We start from the raw sequence: 25,162 nt of genomic DNA, 5'->3' as shown, positions 1-25,162 counted from the left end.
GTCTTAAAAAAAACTAATCATTAGCACACTGATATTTTTCTTAAACATGCTAGATATCTTTTTTTTTTAATAAAGAACAAAATAGGTACTTAATAAATATAAAATGTGTTTTAATAAAAAAAAATAATTATATGGATAAATTTGTGATTTTTTTTCTTAATTTAGAAGGGTAAATATTATATAATGAATTTTAGAAGGAATACATAATTCTAAAGTTTTTAAGGGTATACATGAAATTCCCCCACAGTCAAAAGTCAAACCCCCCTCGTCTTCTGCCCAGCTTCTCTCTGGAGTCTGGACTCCAAATGGAGACAGCGCGAGTCTCCACCACCGGAGAAGAAAGAGATGAAGAGCGCATCCCTCTCATCTCCTCCACTCCTCCGCCTCCTTCGCCACCTCCGCCGATCGACGACGAGATCCTTCCATGGCAACCACCTGAACACCAACCCGCCACCGCCTCCATCGCATCTCCACCTCCTGACACGCATCCTGCTAAGAGCCCCCGCCTTGTTTCTCTCGATGTCTTTCGTGGTCTCACAGTTGCTGTACGCTCTCATCACTTGTCCAATTCTAAACGAGGAAAGAAAAAAGTCAAATATGTGCCTCTATTCATTGATTAGTCAAAATTAATAACCTTTGCCTTTATTCATTGATTCTCATTTACATTACATTTTTTTTTTTTTTCAAAAATGTTTAGATAATGATATTGGTGGATGATGCTGGAGGGGCATTTCCGTCAATTAATCATGCACCTTGGTTTGGTGTCACCCTCGCAGATTATGTCATGCCATCTTTTTTGTTCATCATCGGTGTCTCTATTGCACTTGTGTTTAAGGTAGGGTCAGTTATTCTGTACCAGTGTCATCATACCAGCATAGTAGCAACTGTACCAGGCATATGATTACCTAGTATGTTAGTAATTACATGGGGATCTAATTTTAGTTTGGCATGTATCAGTGCCGGTTGCTTTGGTCTGGTTCATATTTGTACCAGTTAGTTAGTTTGCCTGAGAATGTACTTTATTTCTTGACCTGGTTGCTTTCTTTCTTCTATTTTGTGTCAGAAAATTTCTAGCAAATCAAGTGCTACAAAGAAGGTTATTATAAGGACAATTAAGCTCTTTGTTTTGGGCTTGATAATTCAAGGTTTTCTCTTAGCTCCTTCTCTCTTTTAGATATCTTGCCTTCATGTCAGTTCTGTACCATAGAATCCTGCGAATATCGTCTGAAGAATAATCAAGAAACAAGTTTGGTTAAAACATACCTCAGTTTACTCCACATTTATACAAATCATATCATGGAAACAACAGTGACTACTGAAATCAATTATATGCTTGTAGTTTCATCTTGGATTTCACCAATTTGATGCCTTTTTTGAATTTTTTGTCTTCAACTTTAGGTGGGTTTTTTCACGGGCATAACAATCTGACTTATGGAGTCGACATAGACCGAATCCGTTTATTTGGTGTCTTACAAGTAAGGTCGAAAAATACCAAGCAACTTTTGACTAGCTGCAATAAGAATAATATCCTGACCTGTGACTGTTTGGAAGCTTCTAAACACATTTTTACTAACTTTGTATATCATACTTAGAGAATTGCAATAGGATACTTCCTTGCGGCAATTTCAGAGATTTGGCTCGTTAGAAATGTCTCGGTTGACTCTGCTATTTCTTTTGTCAGGAAATACTATCTCCTGTGGTGAGTTTTTCTAACTTAATTCTCTGTTGATTTTCATGAATACCCCTAGAAAACCTTAGACTTTCTACTCATAAATTGTAAAATGAGAAGTCCTCCTATAGTGTATCAGAGGATGGGGAAGCATGTCTTGAACCATCATTTTTAAGCAAATGGTATAGGATAGCTAGGCTGAAAGGGTGATATTTTCTCACCCAAGAGGGTAAATTTGAAATTATGCTGAAATGGATTTTATTGACTCTCTCTCTCACTCTTGAAATCTTGGCAGTGGCTGCCAAGGCTGCCGAAATGGATCTAATTGACCTGCTCTGTTTTTTTTTTTTTCTTTTTCTTTCTGAAATCAAATTGGATCTAATTGACTCTCTTTCTCTCTCCCTCCCTTCCTCTCTTTCACTCCCTCCTTATGCCTCTGCCACTCTTTTCAATTGTGAAGGACTGTTGCTGTTATAATTTCTATGCTTTATGTTGGCTTGCTTTTGGGCCTCTATGTACCAGATTGGGAATTTCAAGTTCAAAGCGAGAACTTCTCCAATTTAGGGACAAACGGTACCGTACTTGTATGTTCTTTGGGCTTTATTTTTTAATTTTTTACTGTGCATATTATTGGCTGTACTTCACTTGTTGCAATTTGTCACAGTTTCTGTAGTTTTTAAACTTTATTTTTATCTTTTATTTTTTATTTTTTATTTCAGGTGCAATGTGGAGTGAGAGGTAGCCTGGACCCTCCATGCAATGCAGTGGGATTGGTAGACCGGTTTGTCCTTGGACAAAACCATCTCTACATGCACCCGGTCTATAAAAGAACTAAGGTTCTTGTTTTACTTTGTTTTCTTTTATCTCTTAACAAACTAGGAAGTAATAATATGTTTTCAAATATGCCCTTGTTAAGTACAAGTTAAGCCTTTCCCCTCAATTTTGAAATTACGCCTCAATTACCCTCAGGCACTTACTAGGCCCCAATACACAACTAATCCTAGCCCTTTGTTGGGCAACAAAGCTACAAAGCTTAATAACACTACACTTCATTGGTGCAACTAATCCTGATAAATAAGCCTTGATTTGCATGTAAGCATTAACTGATCAATCCAACCTCAGTGACCTTGTGTTCAATGTTGAATATAGCACAGAGTCTAATGAACATTGTTTGTATTACACATTCATGACAGGAATGTAGTGTCAACTCCCCTGACTATGGGCCTCTCCCCTCAGGGGCACCTGTCTGGTGCTTGGCACCATTCGATCCCGAGGGTTTATTAAGGTATTGATCTACCATGAGCTGAGTAGTGATCAATCCTAATTTGGTTTGTTTATTTTGTGCTCTTTTGTTGTCTGATTGCTTAGTTGAGGTGACCTGAGAGCCTGTGTAAGGTTTAAGAGTCGATGTATATCCAAATGACATTGAAGAATCGTAGCCATATCAGCATGATGTTGTACATGTGACATTAAAATTGTAATGTCGGTTCCCAGTTGAGTATGCCTTGATTGTAAAAATCATTTCAGTGTTATACGAGGATTACTCTATTCATCCATACTGTCATGTAATGGTGTAAGACTTAATTGCCTGGTTCGGTATCTACCTGTAGGTACCTAATTTGATTTTTATTATTGTCCAGGAGTGGCCTAAATTACATTTTGATCCCTTTAAGTCTGGCACTTGTACCTTGTCAGTCTTTTCTGCCTAACCATTATCTTGATTTGTTTGCCGGCAGTACAATAATGGCAGCAGTGTCATGCTTTGTTGGGTTGTATTTTGGCCACATTATCATCCATTACAAGGTACGTAGATGATATCTCTTGTAGCATTTTGACTTATTTCTTGCCTGTAAGCTCCTTGTGTACCAGACTTGTACCATCTTTATCCTTCTGAGTTTCTTCATTTTTCCTTCTCCATTTTTGTGGGTGCTTTATTAACTGGGGAGACTCAGAATGAAATAAAGATAAGGAACCAATAATAAAATCAGGAAAAATAAAGCAAACACAAGTTCTCTTTCTCCTGTTTGACGAGGACTCGCAGAACTTAGGTTGCTTTTTCTATGAAGATGAAAATGTTTTGATCCTTGTTCTCTCAAAATGCCTTTTAAGTCATTTCGAAAAAACTATAGCATACGACAGATGAAATAGTTTAGACCTTTAAGTTAGAGCTGTTACTTGCAGTGCTATGTTACTTTTTTCACTTAGTATATATGACAGAAGTTACTGGTTTTTGTAGGGACACCCTGAAAGAATACTTCTATGGTCGGTTTCTTCGTTGATCCTCATAATCTTAGCATATGCAGTGCAACTTTTAGGTAAAATCAATTTTACAACTAATCTCATGAGTCATGATTAGGCCTGAAAACAAATCTGGAAATATCCATCCTAATCTGCTCCGATTTCACTTCAGATCTGAATTCGGATAAACAGAGCGGATAATTTCGCAGATCCTAATTTGGATATTTTTTAAATAAGAAGAAAAGATCCGAATGCGGAAACAAATAATTTTTTTTAACTAGTAAATGGAATGGATATCCAGTTATATCCGAAACCCATTATTTGAGCCCCAAACCCCCAGTCTCTCTCCTATCTCCTATCTCCTATCTCCTAACCAAACATGTGATCCGGGCATCCTTTTTCTTTTCTCTCCTTTTTTTCTGATTTTCTTTTCTTTTTTTTCCCCTTTCTTCTCCAGTTTTCTGATGTCCAAAATCCAAATTATAATGGGGCACGCATCATATGTCAAGGTTCAATAGTAGCACTAGACAAATATACTTTTTTTTCTTCATGTAATTCAGTAATTATTATACTTTTGTTAGGTATGCCTTTTAGCAAGCCATTGTATTCAGTCAGCTACATGTTTCTTACTGCCGGGGTATCAGGATTTGCGCTAATATTTATATACTTCATGGTAAGTTTGTATGTTCTGTTCTTCTGGTTCTGGGCATCAGCTGGTTTTATAGCAGTGTGACCGCTTATATAGCACATATTTTATGGGAATTTTTGAGGATTTATTGCTTGTATTTTGGATTGAGGCTAATTGCAAAATTGCTGATAAATTGAACATGATTTGCACAGCTGAGGGTTAATTTGACCAAAGTAGGTTAAAATAGAGGCTTGTACACGTAAGCGTTAACTGTGGGTAAAATCAAGTCAATTCTGTCTTAATTACGGCTGATTTGCATATTTGGGGAAACATGCACTATTTGTGGTCTGTTATACTTGCTTCTTGCAATTAAGGTGCATTGGCCAAAAACATTGGGCAACTACTGCACTGGTTCAGTACAATACAAATCATTGGTTATTCTTGTAAATTGATCCCATAATTTGTGCTCCATAACTTTACATATTTAACATATAACCCCTGTTGTTGATTTAACTCAGGTTGATATTATAAAATTTACCGCGCCATTAGTTATATTTCAATGGATGGGGATGAATGCTCTGATAGTATTTATTTTGGCCGCATCAGAAATATTTCCCATTTTCCTACAAGGATTTTACTGGCACTCACCTTCAAATAACCTGGTACTCTCTCTCTCATTTAGTTTTTTATAACTATCATTGTAATTGGAATTTTTTTATAATCTTGAATTTACGTTATATATAATTCCTTTGATAGTCACGAAACCATGTGATGTGAAATTTACGAGTATTGAATAGTTGCCTTTGTTTGCTAAAACAGAGCAAATATTGGAAACAGAGCTCTACATTGGTTGGTCAAATGGAGAAAGTGAATTTTCTTTTTTCATAATATCAACTTGATATACATGCATTTTTCACAGGAAATTTGTGAATGTGATACGTTTAATCCACTATCACTTTCATTAATGGAACATAATCTCTGTGGGAATATTACATAATCATTGCTTTTGTATAGGTAAGTTTGACAGAATCTGCTCTACAAAAAATCTGCAACTCAAAAAGATGGGGAACTCTAGCATTTGTTTTGCTGGAGGTGCTCTTCTGGGGACTTGTAGCAGGGGTCTTACACATCAAAGGCATATACTACAAATTGTAGTTCTCTCCTACCCTCTTCTTGTTTTTTTTTTTTTTTTTTTTGTTCTTTCATTGTTAGCTCTTTGATCCAATAGTTTATAAGTTTTCTTGGTTGCTATTCCCTAATTTTATCACACACCTGTGCTCCTTTCTTGTACATAGAAATTTAATAGGAATTTTTAGTTAACTTGCGTTAAATCCTATTGTTGTTTCCTGGTTTTTTTTTTTTTTTTTGCTTGCTTTTATTATAGGAAATGCTTCTTAAAAATAAAACACATTTGATGTTTCAATGGTTGTTTTTTTTTTTTCTTTTTTCAATTTCCCATTTTTTTTCTTCCACTTTAACTTTAATTATCTCCCTAGTAGGCAAAGTATTGTAGTTTGGGGCTTTGCATTCCGAGAGTACCTTTTCAGATTGAAATTTTATATGAAATTTTAACATATTTTATGCGCATTACATTTTAAATGTCAAAAGTTATAATTATAAATTAGTTTTATCATTTTGATAATTTATTATAAATGATTAATTAATATATTGTAATAAGAGCAAAGCTAGGGTGTGATGTGCTCACTAAGAAGGCTTGGTGAGCACAACTCCGAAAACATATCGGATTGGCTTCAAACAGAAAATTCAAACCGTTGAAATCCATGTACTTAATGAGTGGTGTATGTAAATGTAAAATTTTGAAAGTTTCGAATTCATTTGCTACAAGGTCAAGCGGTCAAAGAAACGATAAAAAATGAATATATAAAACAACTTGTAAAAAAGTTCATTTCTTTGACCGCTTGACTTTGTAGCAAATGAATTCGAAACTTTTAAAATTTTGCATTTATATGCATCACTTGTGAAGTACATGAATTTATCATTTAAAGCCGATTCAATATGCTTTTGGAGTTGTGCTTTGGTGAGCACATCACAGCCTAGCTTTGCTCAGTAACCATAAATATAGTCGTTTTCCTGTGAGATGATAGCATATTTTATTTCTGTACCTTGTTAGGAAGGTAAGGTGGTAGTTGTGATGATTGGGGAAGTACTCAGATTCCATACGAGATTCTCTCTCTGATTGAAATCCGAATCTAGGGACCGGACCGCCCTCTTTCTCTTTTGCTTATCTCCCTTCACCTTTATAGTCCACTCAAAGTATTTCTTTCTTTTTGAATGCTTTAGAAATCGGCGAGGAATGATCCAATTCAACAAAGACAAAGAAACTATAAAGCAGAGAAAGATATAGAGACACATCTCTTAGATGTGTTAGCATGAGTTGTTGCTGTTTTTATGATTGTGTATTTCATGATATTTATACTCGTTATATTTTTCTTCATGACAAATGGCCGGATTGTGGGTCCCACTTGTCGGTGGATCTTTCTCTTTCTTATCTTGCAAGATCTCCAAGGAATAATCCAATCCCCCACCATAACTTTTCACCATGTGTCATCCCTAGGAATCTATGTCAAGTTGTCAACCTATTTAATTTGCTCCCACAAAACAGAGCTTTTAAATCTTTTAATATCAAATCCGATCCATACCAATAGCAATAGGGGTGAAAACAGTATGGATAATATCCAATATGTATTCAATCCGTATTCGAAAATAATATATGTATTATTAATATAGTTTTATGTTTCAATTATCTGTATATTTTAATATATATTATATTAAAATTATGTTATTCGCCATTATAATTAGATAAATATTAAGAACTTTAATATTTTTTATATTATTTTCATAAATATCCGATTTGATTCAAATCCGTATTTGTATTTGTCTGACATCCGCTCCGTATCTGTATCCAAAAAATGAAAAAAGAAATATGAATATGATTTTACCACTTTCCGCTCCGTATCCGTTTCGTTTTCACCCCTAATACACAATCAACTCCTCTATTCTAATGCATCTTTATTTTAACGTCTTTACTTCAATGCGAACTTAAACTTACTCATTTTTTTAAAAACAGAAATGTAGGAGTCAAGCTTTCAGATTCCATTAATCAGACACAAAATGTGTCAAATGATACAAAAGTTCAACTCAATACTCTGATTGAGTTGAATAAAATAAAAAAAAATACAAGAAATAAACTGAAAATAAAGAAAACTAGAAAATGAAATAAGAAAAGAAAAGAAATAAATAAATAAACAGTAAACATAAACAAGATCAAAGTCCTATTTATTTTTTTCTTTTCCTAATTTACCGTGTCCTGTCTCGGAAACCAGTTTCGTAGTTCATTTTTTTTTTTTTTTTATTTCTACCAGTAGAATATTCGGAGGTTTTTGAGTTTCTGCAGCATCTCTCTCCATATCACAAAACAGATTGTTAGTTGTATTTATTTTAATAATGCATTGAGCTTAATTAGTATCTGCGTTATTTAAAATAGTTGGATAAATTCGCAAAAGAATCTGAAATTTATTTTAATGATGAGTTAAAATTAGCGTCAGTATTTATTTTCCGTCTTAATCTAATTCTAAAATAAAGGTTCGCATATACAATTTCCAATTTCCAATTACCCATTTTCCCGAAACCCGAACCTTATTGTTGCTCTGTCTCTAATCTCTATAAATACAATACAGTAGCTAGAAACCATGATATTAACCAAACAAGGCTAAAACCAACACCATCTCTCTCTCTCGATTCTCTCTCTATAGAAATTAGAAATTATAAATTAGAAACAATGGAGGCAGGTTCAGCAGCAAGCCAACAACGCACAAATCAAGGATCGCACAATACCGAGCACAGCAAATCCAACAACAGTAGCCCTTATTCCGGAGCAGTTGCACAGAGAGCTTTGTTCGGGTCTGCTCGTTGTCGGGTCACCGGTAAACGAATAACGGGAAAAGAGGCTAAACCTGCACCCAGTAGGCTAAGTAAGATGTCAGCCGCAGAGACGGCCGGAAATTGATTGTAGCATGCGCACAACCTAGTTTAATTGTTAGAAATTAATTAAGTTCTATATCATGTGATCATTAACAATTTTATTAGCCATGTTTCTGCTCTTTTTTAATTTTAGTCAAGGAAAACTTTGTTTCAATTCTCTGTTTGCCTTCTACTTATTAAGGATGACAAACCAAGATAATTAATGGTTTAATTCTACATATATAAACGCAAGGATGTGAGGTAAAACTTTCATTTTTTTTCCGAGTAATCAAATATTCACAAAATTAAAGAAGTTACAAGAATCAGAAAAAGTAGAGCATGTAGGAAACTAAACCAACATTTACAAAGAAATATGCATAATTAATTCTCTATTAATAATAAATTTCCAATGCTCTTAATATACAATAATAATATCACTTAATCTCATAAGTCATAATTAATTAATATACCAATTGTCAATCTCTCTTTGAAGACATTGCAGCTTTCACATATATAACATCAAAAAGATACTTATGCAACAGCAATTTTATCCTCACCTAAAACAAAACAAAAACCACTCAAAATCAAAATTCAAAAAAAAAAAAAAAAAGAATCATAACATTTCTCTCTTAACAATTAATCACCATCTTCGGTCTGCGAATTACTCTCTCTCAACGACTGAAGCCTCTGCAGCCTGATCTGCTCGTAGAATTTGGCGATGAACTCCTCTGCTTGCGTGTTGATAACATCTGATCCTCCTTCCACGTCAATTGCGCCTTCTGTGTTGTCTAGAGCTTGTAGGTCCACGGCAGAGCAATAACGGCTGCTCATGCAATCGGACGAACGCTCTAGGGATGAAGGAGGCAATGACACGTCATGGTAAATCTCTTTATCAAAGGAGGGTGGTGGAGGCGGTGGTGGCAAGGAAATAGAGGAGCGGTATTCGAGCGGCTGCAGATGTAGGGGTCGAATACCGCCCACGATGTCCTTCCACGTGGTTTCACTTTTGTCGGATGATTCACTCGTGTTCTCCTTTTTTATACCCTTAGAGGCAGCTATCGTCGCCTTTTTGGGAGCTCGGATTTTAAATTGCAACAAAATGACTGCCCATAAGGCTTGTAGCCCGCGCTTTTTTATGCCACTTTTGCGGCGAACGACTACGATGGCATTGTTGGCCATGCCATTGTTCCTTTGTTGCTCCATATTTTTCTTTACAAGAAAGAAATAAAATGAATGATACAAAATTATGGTGTTGCCGTGTTGGAATGGGGCCTATGGAAGGTGGGGCCCCTTTGTAAGCCAGATAGATAGATATCAGGCTTAACTAATTTACAAATGGAATTGGAATGGGGTGCTGGGACCACAATTTATAAGAGAAAATTAAGCATTCTTTGTGGCATGTCAATACTCAATAGTAGGTCAGGTATATATAGCAGATAGATATCAATCATGTAAATATTAACAGAATTAGCAAAAAATAAGGGGTAAAGATTTTAACAGAGCTGTTTTAACTTTATTCAGCGCACAAACAATACGTAATGTAGTTTTGATTCTATAGTTCTTGCGCTGCATTAAGTCAGAATTACTCTGTTAATATCTTTACCAAAAATAAGTGGTTTGTTACAAAGAGTGACTTGATCAAATCTGCATGCGCACGGCATGGTTGCTTTTGGTTGCCATTAATTAACCGTTGTAAAAGAGTAGCTCTAAATTTAGGCATATAATTGTTTAACCTCTTTTACTAATTTACTGGCGGCGTTTAAGGGTGGCAAACGGTACAAAAATTAAAAATAGGAGGGGGCATTCCTGGAATTTAATTGTCTTCATTCTCTTGAAATTTTGGATAATTCCATTTCGGTCCTGATAGGGGTGAAAACGGAACGGATAATATCCGATTCGTATTTGATTCTTATTTAATTTTGAAAAATTAAAATACATATATCTGTATCTTTTCCGTGTTGATACATATACAGATACGGTATGATTTTATGTTTTAGTTTTAAATATTCATATTTAAATAGTAGATATATATTATATAATTGAGTGTGGCTAATTTGCTACCGGAAGCACTTCGACCGAGGTGCTTCCGGGGCTATATTAGCATATGTGATGTTCAAACAACAAATCCATACCGTTAGATGTTTAATCTATATTAAAATCTACTTGGAAACCAAATTTTACATTTTTTGGAATTTTTTTACTATTTATTAAGATGGTTTGAAAATCGCTGTTTTTATTAAAATTCTGCACCATAAAAAACAGCGACTTTCAAACCATCTTAATAAATAGTAAAAAAAATTCAAAAAATATAAAATTTGGTCTCCAAGTAGATTTTAATATAGATTAAACACCTAACAGTTTGGATTTGTTGTTTGAACATCACATATGCTAATATAGCCCCGGAAGCACCTCGGTCGAAGTGCTTCCAGTAGCAAATTAGCCACACTCCATATAATTTATAATTATAGTATATTATCTTATTCATCATTTTAATTAGATAATGAGCTTTAGTATTTCATAATAATATTTGAGGAGGGATCCAATCACACTCTTTTTTGGTGACACCGTGACACCGGATTACACTCTCCATTTTCAAAGTTTTAAAATTTAAAACAGTCAATCCAAATCGTTAAACATAATGGATATGTTAAAATGTGTCTGCAGATCAAATTTTATATTTTTTGGAATTTTTTTACTATTTATTAAGTATTTAACAAAATCGCTATATTCATACCGTTGAATTTTTGTACCCATCTTAATAAATAGTAAAAAAATTCAGAAAAATATAAAATTTGATCTGCAAGCACATTTTAACATATCCATCAAGTTGAACGGTTTGGATCGACTGTTTGAACTTTGTAAATATATGATGTAATCCGGTGTCACCAAAAAAGAATGTAATTGGATCCCTCATAATATTTATAAATTTTTAATAAATATCCAATCCAATCTATATCTGTATTCGAAAAATAAAACGGAAACAAATATAATTTTACCTGTATCCGATCCTTTTTCATCCCTAAACTTTCGGAACAAAAAAGAAAATTGCTTCATTTATTGTATCAATTAGACGCGACTAAATAAATTTTACATTATTTGATAAACTGAATTGTTCGATGTTCTGCATCCAATTTTATTATTCATAATTTTTTTTTGTTTACTTAAATTTCCTTGTTTGTTCTCTCTATCATTGGCTCATTGCTGTCCTTTTATATCCAATTTGTAAAATTCATTTTTTCCATTTGGGGGAAAAAGGTTTACTTTTTTCAAGAGAAATATTTGGAAAACTTTTTTGAAAATTCTATTGTATATCTTGTTGTTATGAATAAGGAATATCTTGTAGAATAATATTTAATTAAAAATAAAAACAAAAAGTAATACTAATCAATCTATTCTATTTGGCTTTATGAGTGATAAAAATATTGTTAAATATACAAAACATTTTATAGATGACCAACTTTTTACATAAATGGTAAATGTTAGAATATATTTAAAATAAAATTTTAAAGTACGGATCTATTGTTTGATACATAAAAATTATTGTAATAATTATGGTGCAATTCAAAGTTCATTTTTTTTTGTTGATCACCGCATCACTAAATTTTGAATTGAATGATGGCAACAATTAATCTTCAAAGCACAACAAATTGTGTCGCGCAGCCTATTTGCCGATTTTTTTATTTATATCCAAAAATTAAATTAAATTTCAAAAACTAACCGAACCGGCTGTCAAATTTTAAATCTACCCAAACCGGTTAACCGTTAACCGGACCAAATTTCCGGTTAACGGTTAACCGGACCCAAACCATGGGTCCGGTTAACGATTAACCGGATTCGTTGGTTCGCTGAACCGTTAACCGAACCCAAATTTTATTTTATTTTATTTTATTTTTTTTAAAACAGAAAAATTTTAATTTTTTTTTTTCTATTGAAAATATACATGAAAATTCGTATTTAGATTTATCAAATTTACACCAAAAATTTTTGTAAATCAAATATGAAATTTAAAATTATAGAAAAATACACATACACATACACATACACATACACATACACATACACATACACATACACATACACATACACATACACATATACATATACATAAATAATATACGGTTACCAATTTTATTTTTTTATTTTTTTACTTTTTTTTAAAACAGAAAATTTTAAATTTTTTTATTTTTCTATTGAAAATATACATGAAAATTCGTATTTAGATTTATCAAATTTACACCAAAATTTTTTGTAAATCAAATATGAAATTTAAAATTATAGAAAAATACACATACACATACACATATACATATACATATACATATACATATACATATACATATACATATACGAATTCGTATATTATTTATGAAATATCAAATTCGTATATTATTTATGTATATGTATATGTGTATGTGTATGTGTATGTGTATGTGTATGTGTATGTGTATTTTTCTATAATTTTAAATTTCATATTTGATTTACAAAAATTTTTGGTGTAAATTTGATAAATCTAAATACGAATTTTCATGTATATTTTCAATAGAAAAATAAGAAATTTAAAATTTTCTGTTTTAAAAAAAAGTAAAAAAAAAAAAAAAATTGGTAACCGTATATTATTTATGTATATGTATATGTATATGTGTATGTGTATGTGTATGTGTATGTGTATTTTTCTATAATTTTAAATTTCATATTTGATTTACAAAAAATTTTGGTGTAAATTTGATAAATCTAAATACGAATTTTCATGTATATTTTCAATAGAAAAAAAAAAAATTTAAAATTTTCTGTTTTAAAAAAAAGTAAAAAAAAAAAAAAAAAAAATTGGGTTCGGTTAACGGTTCAGCGAACCAATGAATCCGGTTAACCGGACCCCTGGTTTGGGTCCGGTTAACGGTTAACCGGAAATTTGGTCCGGTTAACGGTTAACCGGTTTGGGTAGATTTAAAATTTGACAGCCGGTTCGGTTAGTTTTTGAAATTTAATTTAATTTTTGGATATAAATAAAAAAATCGGCCTATTTGCGTCCAAAAATAAATTTTTAAACATTTACTTCTTGAGATATATCAATTTTTCATATTTAATACAACATGTCAAATTGTATTGGGTTTTAATGTATTGAGAATTAACAAATTTAGTGAGGACAAATATCAGACTTCATTAATATTGAAATTTATATTATAGGGAAAATTTCCGGTGTACCATAAAAAGTTTCAAAATAGCCAATATCTCAATTAATATACCATAATATCTAATATTCTCATAAAAACTTTATTTTTTCCTATTCCTTTTTAATTATTAAACTTTATTTTTAATTATTTTTAAATTTATATTGACCAAATTGTTCTCTAGTTTCAAATAGAGGTTTCCATTTAATATTTAACATGGTTGAATTTACATAAGCGTTTAATCACAAGAGAAATAATTCTCGCCAAATATTTCCTTCCATCTAGTCATCTTCTTACTTCCATCGCTAATCTTGTTTCACTTCCATCTCCTCCTCCATATTCTTCTACTTTTGGTTAACTCGTGCTATATTGATCCTTTTGAACTAACAGTGGTTCTTTTCTCACAGCTAGGTTCTTCCTCATCTTTATTCTTTAGAGTTTGTGTTTGATCTCATTTTGAACTAATCAAAGATCTGATTATACAATTGTCGAAATTAGATTTGAAAATCTAATCAGTTTTGTCTATTTATTCGTTTTAGGCAGGATAAAGGTAACAAATACGAGTGGGGTAAAGTAATAACCCTTTTATTGGTTTTATTAAAAAAAAATCTGATTTTATTTTCATTTTTAAAAAATATTTGCAATAAAAAAACATTCTAAAATATATAAATTGAGTGATTATATGTTTATAAATTAAGTGATATGAAAAAATTCTCGTGTTTCTCAAATAAAATGTATAATTTGTAACATATGTACTATTTAAAAAAAAAAATTACCTATGTTCATCATTTTCAATTTACAAAAAAGTATATATTATGATTTCTTCCAATATCTTTGTAGCTTCAATCAGTTTTTGCATTCCCTTATTGGATTCATTTGCATTTAGTAACTCAAATTAATGTTTCTAATGTGCTTTAGTGTCTGCTCTTACATGGTGAAGTTATTGTGAATAATGTGAACTCTTTTATTCATGATATATAATTGTCCCTTTGTACCTATCAGATGCAAAATATGTATTTCTTGTACGTCTTAGGCAATGAAATTTGTATGAATGGCGAAAATGAACTACTGTCATATATAATTGTCCCTTTTTAGTAAAGGTTGGATTTCAAGTCATCCAACTATTTAATATCTTTGTTTTTATAATAAAGAATTTTCTCTATCTAGATTTCGAATGAGAGTCAATTTTACAGTATTCATAATATTTTATTTTGAACTACACAAAAAATCGTATATAAGTATAGAATTTTTGAAATTAAATGAGGATCAATTGGTTCCCATTCATATAGTGTAACTCCACCTCTGTCTTCAAGGAGTAGTGTTAAAATGCTTTATTGATTTTGTGTTTCAATCACGTCTCACATCTTTATCTTCGTTTTTAAAGTTGAAATAATCAATCTAAACCACTCAACATGATCATGTTAAATATGTTTATAAACCATTTTTTTTATTTTTTTGGAAATATTTTATAATTTTTTAGAGAGGTACAAAGGCACTGTTTTCATATGACTCTGAACCATCCAAAAACAATTATTTTATAATTATCTAAAAAATTAGTAAAAAAATTCTAAAAAGTATAAAATTTGATCTCCAAGCAATATGGAGATTATGTTGAGCGGTTTAAATTAACTATCTAGACTTTAAAAACAAAAATAAGAATGTGGAATATAATTGAAGCACAAAACTAATAAAATATTTTAATCCTAATTCTTTTCAAAATATACAATAAAATAGAAGCAAGAACCTTGTCTCATCACTCATCTATAAGATCATGATGGGAATTTTTTTGTTTGAAATTTATATTAGCATTTAAGAATTAAAAATTTAAATTTTGGAAGCAACAATGATCAGTTTGAACGATCATATTTTTTTTGAACCATTTACTCACTTTGGACTCCTATATAGAGTGAAAAAAAAAAGTGTCATGTTGTGACTAACACGTCGTAACTTTGATCTTGTGCTGTGCCGTACCGTGATCAAATTAATTTTTCACATATCGTGTCGTGATCAAAATGTCAAGAGATGGTCACGACACGTGAATAGTCACGCCGTATTCAAATGTGCCGTGATTAAACGTGACTTGTGTGACTCGCGATTTTATCATAATTTAAGTTAGTTTATTCAAGATTTACTATTTGGTCAAGATCTGATGGTCCCAATTACATGTGACTCGCATGATCACGTGCCGTGTCATGTTGTGGTTAGATATTTTACGTGACGTGACGTGCTAAATTTAAAAAAAATAATCACAGTACGCGAATGATCATGCACGAGACACGCAAGCCGCACCTTTCCGTGACAGAGTCGGCTCCGCCGTTCCATTTTTCCACTCTACCCTGTCTCTCCGACTGTTTAATGCTCGTCTCCGCCAGCTGATGGGGAAAAAAAGTTATATTAAAGCAGAACACTTTTGACTCGTAAGTACCCATGGCTGTTAGAAGCAAATAGAGGTGGAGAATGGGTCGGATCCGCCACATATTCTCACCAAACCCGAAAGCAAGAATCATTTCCTGTTCCCCCTATTCTCCTTCTCCGTCTCCATGCCTCATTCCCCAACCCCAATCCGGATCCGGATCCAAACCCGAATCCCTCCAATCTCACCTCCTCCGCCTCTCTCCCTTCCATTCCTATCCTCACAGACCCCTCCAGTTTTTTCGCTGGTCCTTGCAACACCGCCATTATTATCCAAGTAGAACGAAAATCCAAGAGGATTACGACTATGATCACACTATTCAATCTTATGTTTCTCTCATTCGTGCTCTTTCTTCCCTGCCCTCCTCTCACAAAATACATTTTCATGATGATGCCTGGCCTGGATGCATTATCAAACAGTTAGTGTGCGAAATGACAAGTCTTGGTCTAAGCTTAACATCATATGCCTCGACCGAGCTCATGAAGAGCCTAGCAATTGTTGGTCTGGTGGAAGAGTTGTTATGGGTGTGGCGACAGATGAAGTGTGCTGGGTTGGAGCCATCTCTGGTGCACTACAACTGTTTGATGGAATGTCTTGTTAACTCTGGCTTTGTTGATTCAGCCGAGAAGGTGTTTTATTCGATGAATGAAAAGCCTGATGTAATCTCTTATAATATCCTTATCAAGGGTTATTGCAATAGTGGACAAAACGCAAAGGCCGTAGAACTGTTTAAGGGTATGTACGAGAGAGCTGGAGTTCTGCCTGATAATGTCACATCTCTCTCTCTGATGCAATGCCACTATGCTGACCAGTCGTACCATGAATGTGTATCACTATACCAAGAGATGGAAGAAAGAGGCGTAGAAATACATCCTCATGCACATGGTTTGGTCATTACGGGATTGTGCAAGGACGGTAAGCCTTTTGAGGGGCTTAAGGTGCTTGAAGAAATGCTTAAGAAAGGTTACCAACCAAATGTGTCCATATACAATGCTCTCATTGACTCATTTGGAAAGTGTGGAATGGAAGATCAAGCCATTTCTCTCTTCGAGAGAATGAAAATTGACGGCTTTACCCCAGATGGAGTAACTTATGGTGTGGTAATAAACTGTCTCTGCAATTCTGGTAAGTTAGATGATGCCATGCATTACTTCAGGTTTTGTGAAAAGGAAGGAGGGGTGATGGTAAATGTAGCCATGTATACCGGCCTGATAAATGCGTTTGGCAAAGCTGGTATGGTAGAAAAAGCACAGCAACTATTTGATGAAATGCCAGACAACGGGCTTCTGCCAGATTCTCTCTGTTACAACACCCTGATAGATGCTCTTGTCAAGGCAGGGAGAATCGACTATGCCTTAGCCCATGCAAAGAGGATGGAAAGTGATGGTTTCAACCCCACAGTTTACACATACACCGTGCTGATACATGGGCTTTTTACAAAACACAGAAACGAAGAGGCGATCAAATTATGGTATGAGATGGTGAATGAAAAAGGCATTATACCAACCAATACAGCATTTAGGGTTCTGTCAAGGGGACTGTGCCTATCAGGGAAATTTAACATTGCATGTAAGGTGCTTGATGAAATAGCACCCATGGGGGTGGTGGTAGAGAATGCATATGAAGAGATGTTGAATGTGTTGTGTAAAGCAGGGAGATTTAAACAAGCATGTAAACTGGCAGATGAGATTGTTGGGAAAGGGAGAGAGATACCAGGTCGGGTTAGAACGGCAATGATAAATGCGCTTAGAAAGGTCGGTAATGCTGACTTAGCAATCAAGCTAATGCACAGTAAGATTGGTATTGGGTATGATAGGTTTGGTAGCATAAAAAGGAGGGTTAAGTTTCAAACTCTTTTTCACTAGGAATATTGTTTTTTTTTTCTCTTTCTGTAAAAACATCAGAACGTCACATATAACATATTTGCTTCTGTAAATTTGTTTACTTGTAAAAATTGCGCTGCATTTTAGTTGAGGATCAAAAGATAGCTTGACATCTTTAGATATATGATTGGGCCAATGTACATGTTAGAATACATTGTGAGTGAAAGTCATATTTCTTTCACAGGGGGTGTTCATCGGTCCGGTTTAATTAGTTTTAAACCAAATCGAGAAAGTTCGGATTAAACGGTCTGATTTTTTCAGTTAAATAAATTAGTTTGATTCATCTTTTAAAACCGACAAAACTAAACCGATCAGAATTTTTATACATCCTCCGTCCGTACAAAACATTAAATTTTGCTTTCGAAAATTATGACATAATGTATATTGCTTAGTTTGATTTAAAACCGATTAGACTGAACTAAACAAATTATTTAAACCCATCTTAATTTTTTTAAAATTAACAAAAAGTAATGTTTTTTCTTTAATGATTAGTTGTTTTATCGGTTCAATTTAAACACCCAAGCCATCATGCTTCCTGTACGTTCTCTTCATGTATCTGCTTGTAATCGCTTTTAAATATGTGATTTGTGAACACAACTCTTATATTTAATGTTTATTGTAAGAATGCTGAATCAACGTCAAAGAGCCGAATTCACTATGAAGAAAATTAAGCATCTACTTTCTCTTGGGGTTTCAGTACACTCATGAGACATGATAATGTTCAAAGAAACCAAATATCTTGTAAGGATTTCAAAATTGAAAACGAAAACAAAATTATTCCCAGACTTAATTATTCCACCAAAAAAAAGATGTTATTTCTTGTTCCCATAAGCACATGTAAAAAGGGGCTTTAATTAGTAAAACAGTTCAAAAAGAAAGAAGAAAGAACAACTCGTACAACAAATGTATAAGTTCTACAGTTGTTTCTCCATTGACTAAAACACTAATTCAAAATTTAAAACCCAAATTAAGAAGAGAATACTGAAAGGATGTTCTTCTTGATGGTAAATTCATCTGCCTTGGCAGCGCTGATCGACTGCACAAGAATTTTAAAACACACATATAAGGATCATAATTTAACATTAATTAAAAAAATGATCATGTAAATGACAATGTTTGATTCAATTTTTGGTACCTTTTCTAATATGCGATGAAGCCTTTCAGTTTCTTTCTTTGCATAATCAGTGCCTTTTGTCTGGATGCTCTTTGCAACTTTCACATAGACCTTACCATATCTGGTTTAAAAATATTCAAAAATTCAATAATAGCAAAAAACAACAGTAAGAGATAATGCACATATTGTTAATGAGACCGAACACCATGCAACTCAAATTCAACATTAACAAGTTTTGCCAATTTAATTATATTTGGGATAGAAATGAAGTGAAGGGATAAGGGGATAACTATATCTCGTGTGAGTGGTGTTACAAATTATCCCCTTATCCCTCTCAAAATATAGCCTCTTTTACTATCACACGCAGTTAAAAGAGGTATGGTCAAAAAAAGAAAAAGAAAAATTACTTGGCAGCTGGTCCAGTCAGTTTGGAAGCCTCATCTTCAATCTTGGTCAAAATTTCCTTTCTTTCGCCATTGGCCGCAGCTAAGAACTCCTTCACCAATGTATCCAAGGTTTCAACTACTCCAGCCTACATTCAGCATGAAAACATAAATTAGCAATGACAATCTTGATAATTCCCTGATACAATATTCCTATACAGAAAACCAAACATCACCTTGTTCACAAACAAGACCAGTTCTAAATTAAACTTAGTTGTATGACAAATAACAAGCTATTTGAATTGAAGAATATGTTTGTTTCAACTTAAAGCTGCCCTTTTTGTTTTATTTACTTGGGATCATAATAGTTATTTTTTTGAGGGGGAGGGTGTTGGGAAGGTTTGATGTGGTTTCCATTTTCCAAATTTACAATGAGAAACAGTGTGTAAAACAAAATGAACTGTTGCAAATATAAAAAACGCTACCTCTGATGATAGATGAGGCAAACTACTGATAGGAGCTTTTTCTCAAGTATCAGAAATGTTTTATCTTTTTCTAAATGTACTATTCAGCATATTAAGAAAATGAACTGACAAGAAAGAAAGAAAGAAGACATTTTAACGAGAAAGACAGATTGACATTTACCTGAGAGGTGAGCTGACCCTTGGAGTCACGGCTCGTACCAGTTTTCTCATTGATGAAATTGATGAAGTCATCTGTGTCCCTCCCCCCTTCATAATCTTCGCCTGCTTTGTTTCCCTTGGGGAAGAATTTCAAAGTAGGGTACCCACTCACACCATACCTGTCACATCATAGATCATACCAAATGATCAATCTACAAGCTTTCAATGTTGATGTGGGTCACACAAGACAATTAATTACATACAGCTGGAGAGTTCTTTGAGAAGGTGGTTGACTAAGACCCAACGGTTGTAAGTTTTGCTCATCCATTGTGTTGTTGTTGTTCTTATCTGAAGTGTTTGGTGGGTTGTTTGATGTTTGTGTGTTGTTGATGTTTAGGTAGCTTGTGAGTGATTTATGTGGTTGATGTTGTTGATGTGCCATGGTGGATGTAATTTTATGTTTATTTAATGAAATTGTACTTGGCAGCCACTGCCAAATTTTAGAGAGATAGAGAGAGAGGGAAGAAGAACTAACTTTTCGGCGAGGTCCTTGTGTTGGTCAGCATCAAGATTAGCAATCACTACATGCTCATCCGGCTTGAACACTGAGGCCACCTTCTCATATATCTGTTAATTGGTAGATGAAATTGAATTACACACAAGACAAACTAAGAACAAGGATTGTGCACAGAAATACAATGTGTCAAATTGTAATTTGATCAACTTACTGGAGCAAGACTCTTGCAGTGTCCACACCTGCCATTCATATAAAACATCATTAAATCAGCTAGCAATCATTTTTTTTTCTTGTTTTTGTTTAACACAATTGTGTAAATATCAAATGAGAACCTATTCACCAAGAAGAAAAGGAAAAAAGTACTAACCAAGGGGCATAAAACTCAACAAGGACATCTTTTGTTTCATCAAGTACAACCTGGTCAAAGATCTCTGGACTCAGTACCACCACACTTGAAGGCGCTGCTGCCAATTTCACATTTGTTCCTAAGAAAGACAATAATTATAGTTTTGTTAGCTGTTGAAATGAAATCAATCAACAAAATCCAAGAGTACATTCTCAGTTTTCTGTACTAATATGGCCAGTGAAGGCAATTACTTAGGCGGTAAAGTGACAACTGGAGGATACACAGGGTGAATCAAGCTTATTTCAAGAGTAATTCACAATTGATGCAAAAGCTATACTTGACCTAGTCCTAATTGCAGATCTGAGTTTTACAATTGAGGAATAATTAAATTGCACATTACTAAAAACACTACCTGCTTCTGTATTTATAAATTCAGCAAGCGCTTCAGCAGTTCGTGGTCCCTCATACCTGATAAAGCAAAAATAAATAAACTTAAAAGTTTGAGAAACTGAATACAAAAATTACCTGCAGACGTCATGCTATTGAAAAAAAAAACATTAAATGTACAGAAAATTGGACTACAATACCCTCATGGGACTCAAGTATATGTATATAAATAGAAGTACGGAGGAGTTCATGTCTACAATTTGAGAGTCAAATGCTGGATTCACATTTGGAAAAGATTACAAAAATGATAAAAAAATAAATCTAATCAAAGAAGTGAAAATTTGAGAGATGTGAGCTAACTTTTTGGCTTCCAATGATCCTTTAGGGAACCACTGAATTGTGGGATACCCTGAAACTCCATATTTGCCACACAAATCCTTGTGTTGATCACAGTCAACCTACATTAGTGCGACATATTAGAAAATGTAAGCACCTATATCAAAATAAAGAAAAAGGAGTTTACAACGAGCAAAACCTTACTGGATAGTATATATTACACCTAGTACAATAAAAAAAATTGAAGCCATTCAGATTTGGGAAACCAATTACCTTTCCGATCAAAACAGTTTTAGCTTTCTTAAAGCTTGATCCGAGCTTCTCATACTCTGGGGCAAGTTTCTTGCAATGGCCACACCTATAGTACAATGTTTAATAAGATAACTTGTATAATAATTAGAACTACAAAATGCCAATGAATTTAAGGATGACGAGTGAAATGAAATTATTAGATAAGCTCGCCAAATTAAACAAGCAGAAATTCAATCAGGAAGGATATTAAATGAAAGCAGAAATTCAATGAGAACATCCGATCAGTATAGGTCATGTTGAACTGATTCAAGGTGACCTAAACACCAAAATGGTGGTAAAAAGAGAAACTAATAGAATTATAGATCGGATCGGGGAACTGGCAGATCAGATCAGGTAATATTTATGTATAGAATTAGAGGGAGAGATGGAGTGGTTTAAGGTTTAAAGTAACGAACCAAGGAGCAAAGAACTCGATGAGGGCGCCACGATCTTTCCCGACCTCGTTGTCAAAGTTGTCCGGCGTGAGGTCGACTACATCGTCGGCGATCGCCGGAGCAGCGAGGAAAAGTAGGGTTATAGCAAGGGTTATCCAGATCTGAGATGTCGCCATTTTTTCTATTCTAATTTTTTTGCCTTGCTTTGCTCCCTCTCCCTCTCGTCTCTGACTTGAAAATGAGATGTGAAGTCTTCGGTGCGGTGTCTTATAAGCGAAGAAAGAAAGCACTCGCGACTGAGTCACGAAGTCGCAAATTACATTGGTAATATTTCGTTGATGCCCCTATGGATTACAAATTTACAATACTTATATTTTCATTAAAATTCAATCCCTACCTACCTATATTATGACGGAATTATTTTCTCTCATCCTATCTTAATTACATTAGAAATTCAATCCCTATTATTAATCAATGCGTATTCGGTTTAAGTTTTATTATAGTTTTTAATTCAGTTTCAAGTTTATGTGAGAGAGTTCCTTATTTAGAAACTATGCACTAAATTTTTTTATTAAGAAACTGTTTATAAATTTCATGCTGATTAAATGATTATTATTTCTTCTTTTAATTTGTTGTTGACATGATTTAATAAAAACTCTAAAATAAATTTTAGAGATGTGAGAGTTAGAAACTTTAGAAATTTTAATTTTTAAAAGATAGTTAACAGTTTTTAAAAACTCATTTGATTTGCTAGGATGTAGATGCTTAGCATTATCGAAATATATTCTTAATCAAGGATTCATTTTTGAATCAAGCATTATATTTCAAATGCACATCCACATTTATTCTAGTAAATTTTAAATGCGTAGATGTGTTGATAATACAAAATATTTTGAGTTTTCTATCAAAATAAATTTTTAATGCACATCCACATTTTCAATTTATACGAATTATATTTTGAGTTTACATAATACAAAATAAGAGCAACATTTTAACTTCCTTGGTCAAGTAAAATGTAACACTATAAAAATATATATATAATAAAATTTATAACTGAAAATAATATACGAATTATCTGAATATATTTCTCAGTGAGTAGTAACATTTGAAATGAAAATATTATTTTTTTGAACTGATTAATAAGGATGACTAAGTTAATTTGACATGAATTACTGTGAAATTGATAATTTAAAATTAGGAAAAATTTTCAGTGTACTCATACAAACTTTTGAAATAGCTAATATCCCCATAAAAACACCATAATAGCCAATTTCCTCATAAAAAAATAACTTTCTTATTTTTATCCCCCTTGAATTATTTAACTTTATATTTAATTGTTTTAAAAACTGAAATGACCAATATATCCTTGAACTTTGACTGGAGGCGTCCATTCTAGTTGTTTCTTCCTCCATCCCGTCTCTCTCAGCCCAATTTTCAGCCCTATCAAATTGCTTAATAGTAAATATACACCCAGTGATTAAAACTAAAGGTTAATCATAACAGCTCACGAGATTAAATTTGAGAAAATTCCTTTGTGTACACCCGCTCTCACAGGATTAAATTTTAAGCTTCATTCCGACAAGAAAAAGAATTAAATTTTAGACCTACCTCTTGATTGCTATCATTTATAATAATTTTGTTTCATCTGGAGACCGCCGTTGAATCAAGTCCTGAGCCAGATGCAGGTGAAACTCAAGCAAAAATAAATTAACTAACACAAGATCTCTGATGTGATGCCAATTGAGATTAGCAAATGGAGCTAAGGAAATCAGTCTCCTTTCCAGCTGGATTCGTCTCATTTAGTTTCATTTTGATTGTTTACTCGTTTCACTTTTTGTTTTTTTCTTTTGGTGCAATATTTAGGTGAGAAGAAATTGAAAGAGGTGCCGAATTAGATAAAATTTGACATATTGAATACGATGGAACTTTTATTCTTTATCTCTGTTAGTTTCATTAAGGAACATTTTTTCCTCGCATTATTCCTTTCCAGCAACATCTTGATGTTGCTGTATGAGAGAGATGCACAGGGAGGAAGAAACAATTAGAATGGACACCTCCAGTCAAAGTTTAAGGACATATTAGTCAGTTAGTTTTTTAAATAATTAAATATAAAGTTAAATAATTCAAAGGGGATAAAAATAAGAAAGTTAAATTTTTATGAGAATATTGGCTATTATGGTGTTTTTATTAGAATATTGATTATTTTAAAAGTTTGTATGGAACACTGTAAATTTTCCCTTAAAAGAGAATTATGTTTGATTGATATAAAGTTATGTTATTATTTTGGAAATTCTAAAATATTAATACTTTTTAATCAAAATTTTGGGATTGATCCATAAAATTAGAAAACTGAAGGGTTTTTTAAAATAACTATGTGGGACCCACATGATAATTCATTGTCATTTATTTTGTTTTTACCGTACGTGTCTATCTCTCTCCCTGTGGATAATCATCATTCCATTTTTTTTCATTTTATTCTTTGTTTCTCTTCGCAAGACAACAGACAAATTAAATCTCTCTGTTCAGCGTCGGCAGTTGATATTTTCCTCTGTTCAGCGTCGGCACTTGATATTTTGCTCTGTTTTTATATTACTTTTGTTTGCTCACTGTTCAGTGTTCAGCGTCGGCACTTGATATTTTTCCTCTCCTGATCGACTCTATATATTTTCTCCCTCACCCTATATGGCTATATATATATTAGAATATGTTAGTTAAACCATGAAATTAAGAAAAAGTGGAGAAGCAAATTATAATATTTATGTGGATTCAAATGAAAAGAAAGGTCCGTAG

At 33.1% G+C, this 25,162-nt stretch overlaps 4 protein-coding genes across 9 annotated transcripts; 2 read left to right on the top strand and 2 right to left on the bottom strand.

Annotated features, from left to right (window-relative positions):
• Positions 1-247: 247 nt before the first annotated feature.
• Positions 248-5,941, top strand: LOC144557087 (uncharacterized). Of its 5 annotated transcripts, none has more exons than XM_078305635.1 (13): positions 248-545; positions 698-835; positions 1,064-1,145; positions 1,399-1,475; positions 1,593-1,699; positions 2,130-2,253; positions 2,389-2,505; positions 2,863-2,954; positions 3,406-3,472; positions 3,906-3,984; positions 4,489-4,580; positions 5,054-5,197; positions 5,550-5,941. In XM_078305635.1, the coding sequence occupies exons 1-13, from the start codon at positions 306-308 to the stop codon at positions 5,688-5,690; spliced, it is 1,500 nt and encodes a 499-aa protein (XP_078161761.1). In that variant the 5' UTR covers positions 248-305; the 3' UTR covers positions 5,691-5,941. The 5 variants fall into 5 exon arrangements, 4 of the variants coding, with proteins under 4 accessions (XP_078161761.1, XP_078161755.1, XP_078161764.1 ...); XM_078305629.1 differs by having other exon boundaries at positions 3,310-3,472; XR_013512549.1 differs by lacking the exon at positions 3,906-3,984 and having other exon boundaries at positions 3,310-3,472.
• A 2,990-nt stretch (positions 5,942-8,931) lies between these two features.
• Positions 8,932-9,884, bottom strand: LOC144565906 (uncharacterized). 2 transcript variants are annotated; one of them, XM_078315751.1, is made up of 2 exons: positions 9,161-9,884; positions 8,932-9,073 (listed from the first exon to the last, which is right to left on the bottom strand). In XM_078315751.1, the coding sequence occupies exons 1-2, from the start codon at positions 9,717-9,719 to the stop codon at positions 9,048-9,050; spliced, it is 585 nt and encodes a 194-aa protein (XP_078171877.1). In that variant the 5' UTR covers positions 9,720-9,884; the 3' UTR covers positions 8,932-9,047. The 2 variants fall into 2 exon arrangements, with proteins under 2 accessions (XP_078171877.1, XP_078171885.1); XM_078315759.1 differs by having other exon boundaries at positions 9,151-9,880.
• Positions 9,885-16,084: 6,200 nt separating this feature from the next.
• LOC144557076 (Pentatricopeptide repeat (PPR-like) superfamily protein) lies at positions 16,085-18,051 on the top strand. The gene has a single exon (XM_078305624.1). It carries the CDS (start codon positions 16,142-16,144, stop codon positions 17,960-17,962), a length of 1,821 nt encoding a protein of 606 aa, XP_078161750.1. The 5' UTR covers positions 16,085-16,141; the 3' UTR covers positions 17,963-18,051.
• A 685-nt stretch (positions 18,052-18,736) lies between these two features.
• LOC144557058 (protein disulfide isomerase-like 2-1) lies at positions 18,737-22,767 on the bottom strand. Its single transcript, XM_078305613.1, has 11 exons — positions 22,394-22,767; positions 21,960-22,044; positions 21,711-21,808; positions 21,376-21,431; positions 20,985-21,102; positions 20,829-20,856; positions 20,636-20,727; positions 20,123-20,279; positions 19,502-19,626; positions 19,116-19,215; positions 18,737-19,016 (listed from the first exon to the last, which is right to left on the bottom strand). Exons 1-11 carry the CDS (start codon positions 22,546-22,548, stop codon positions 18,948-18,950), a joined length of 1,083 nt encoding a protein of 360 aa, XP_078161739.1. The 5' UTR covers positions 22,549-22,767; the 3' UTR covers positions 18,737-18,947.
• Positions 22,768-25,162: the final 2,395 nt, after the last annotated feature.

Source organism: Carex rostrata, chromosome 1 (assembly GCF_964058835.1).
Source record: "Carex rostrata chromosome 1, lpCarRost1.2, whole genome shotgun sequence".
Taxonomy (NCBI): domain Eukaryota; kingdom Viridiplantae; phylum Streptophyta; class Magnoliopsida; order Poales; family Cyperaceae; genus Carex; species Carex rostrata.
The sequence above is the reverse complement of the archived record's forward strand: the minus strand, read 5'-3'. Positions and strand labels throughout refer to the sequence as shown.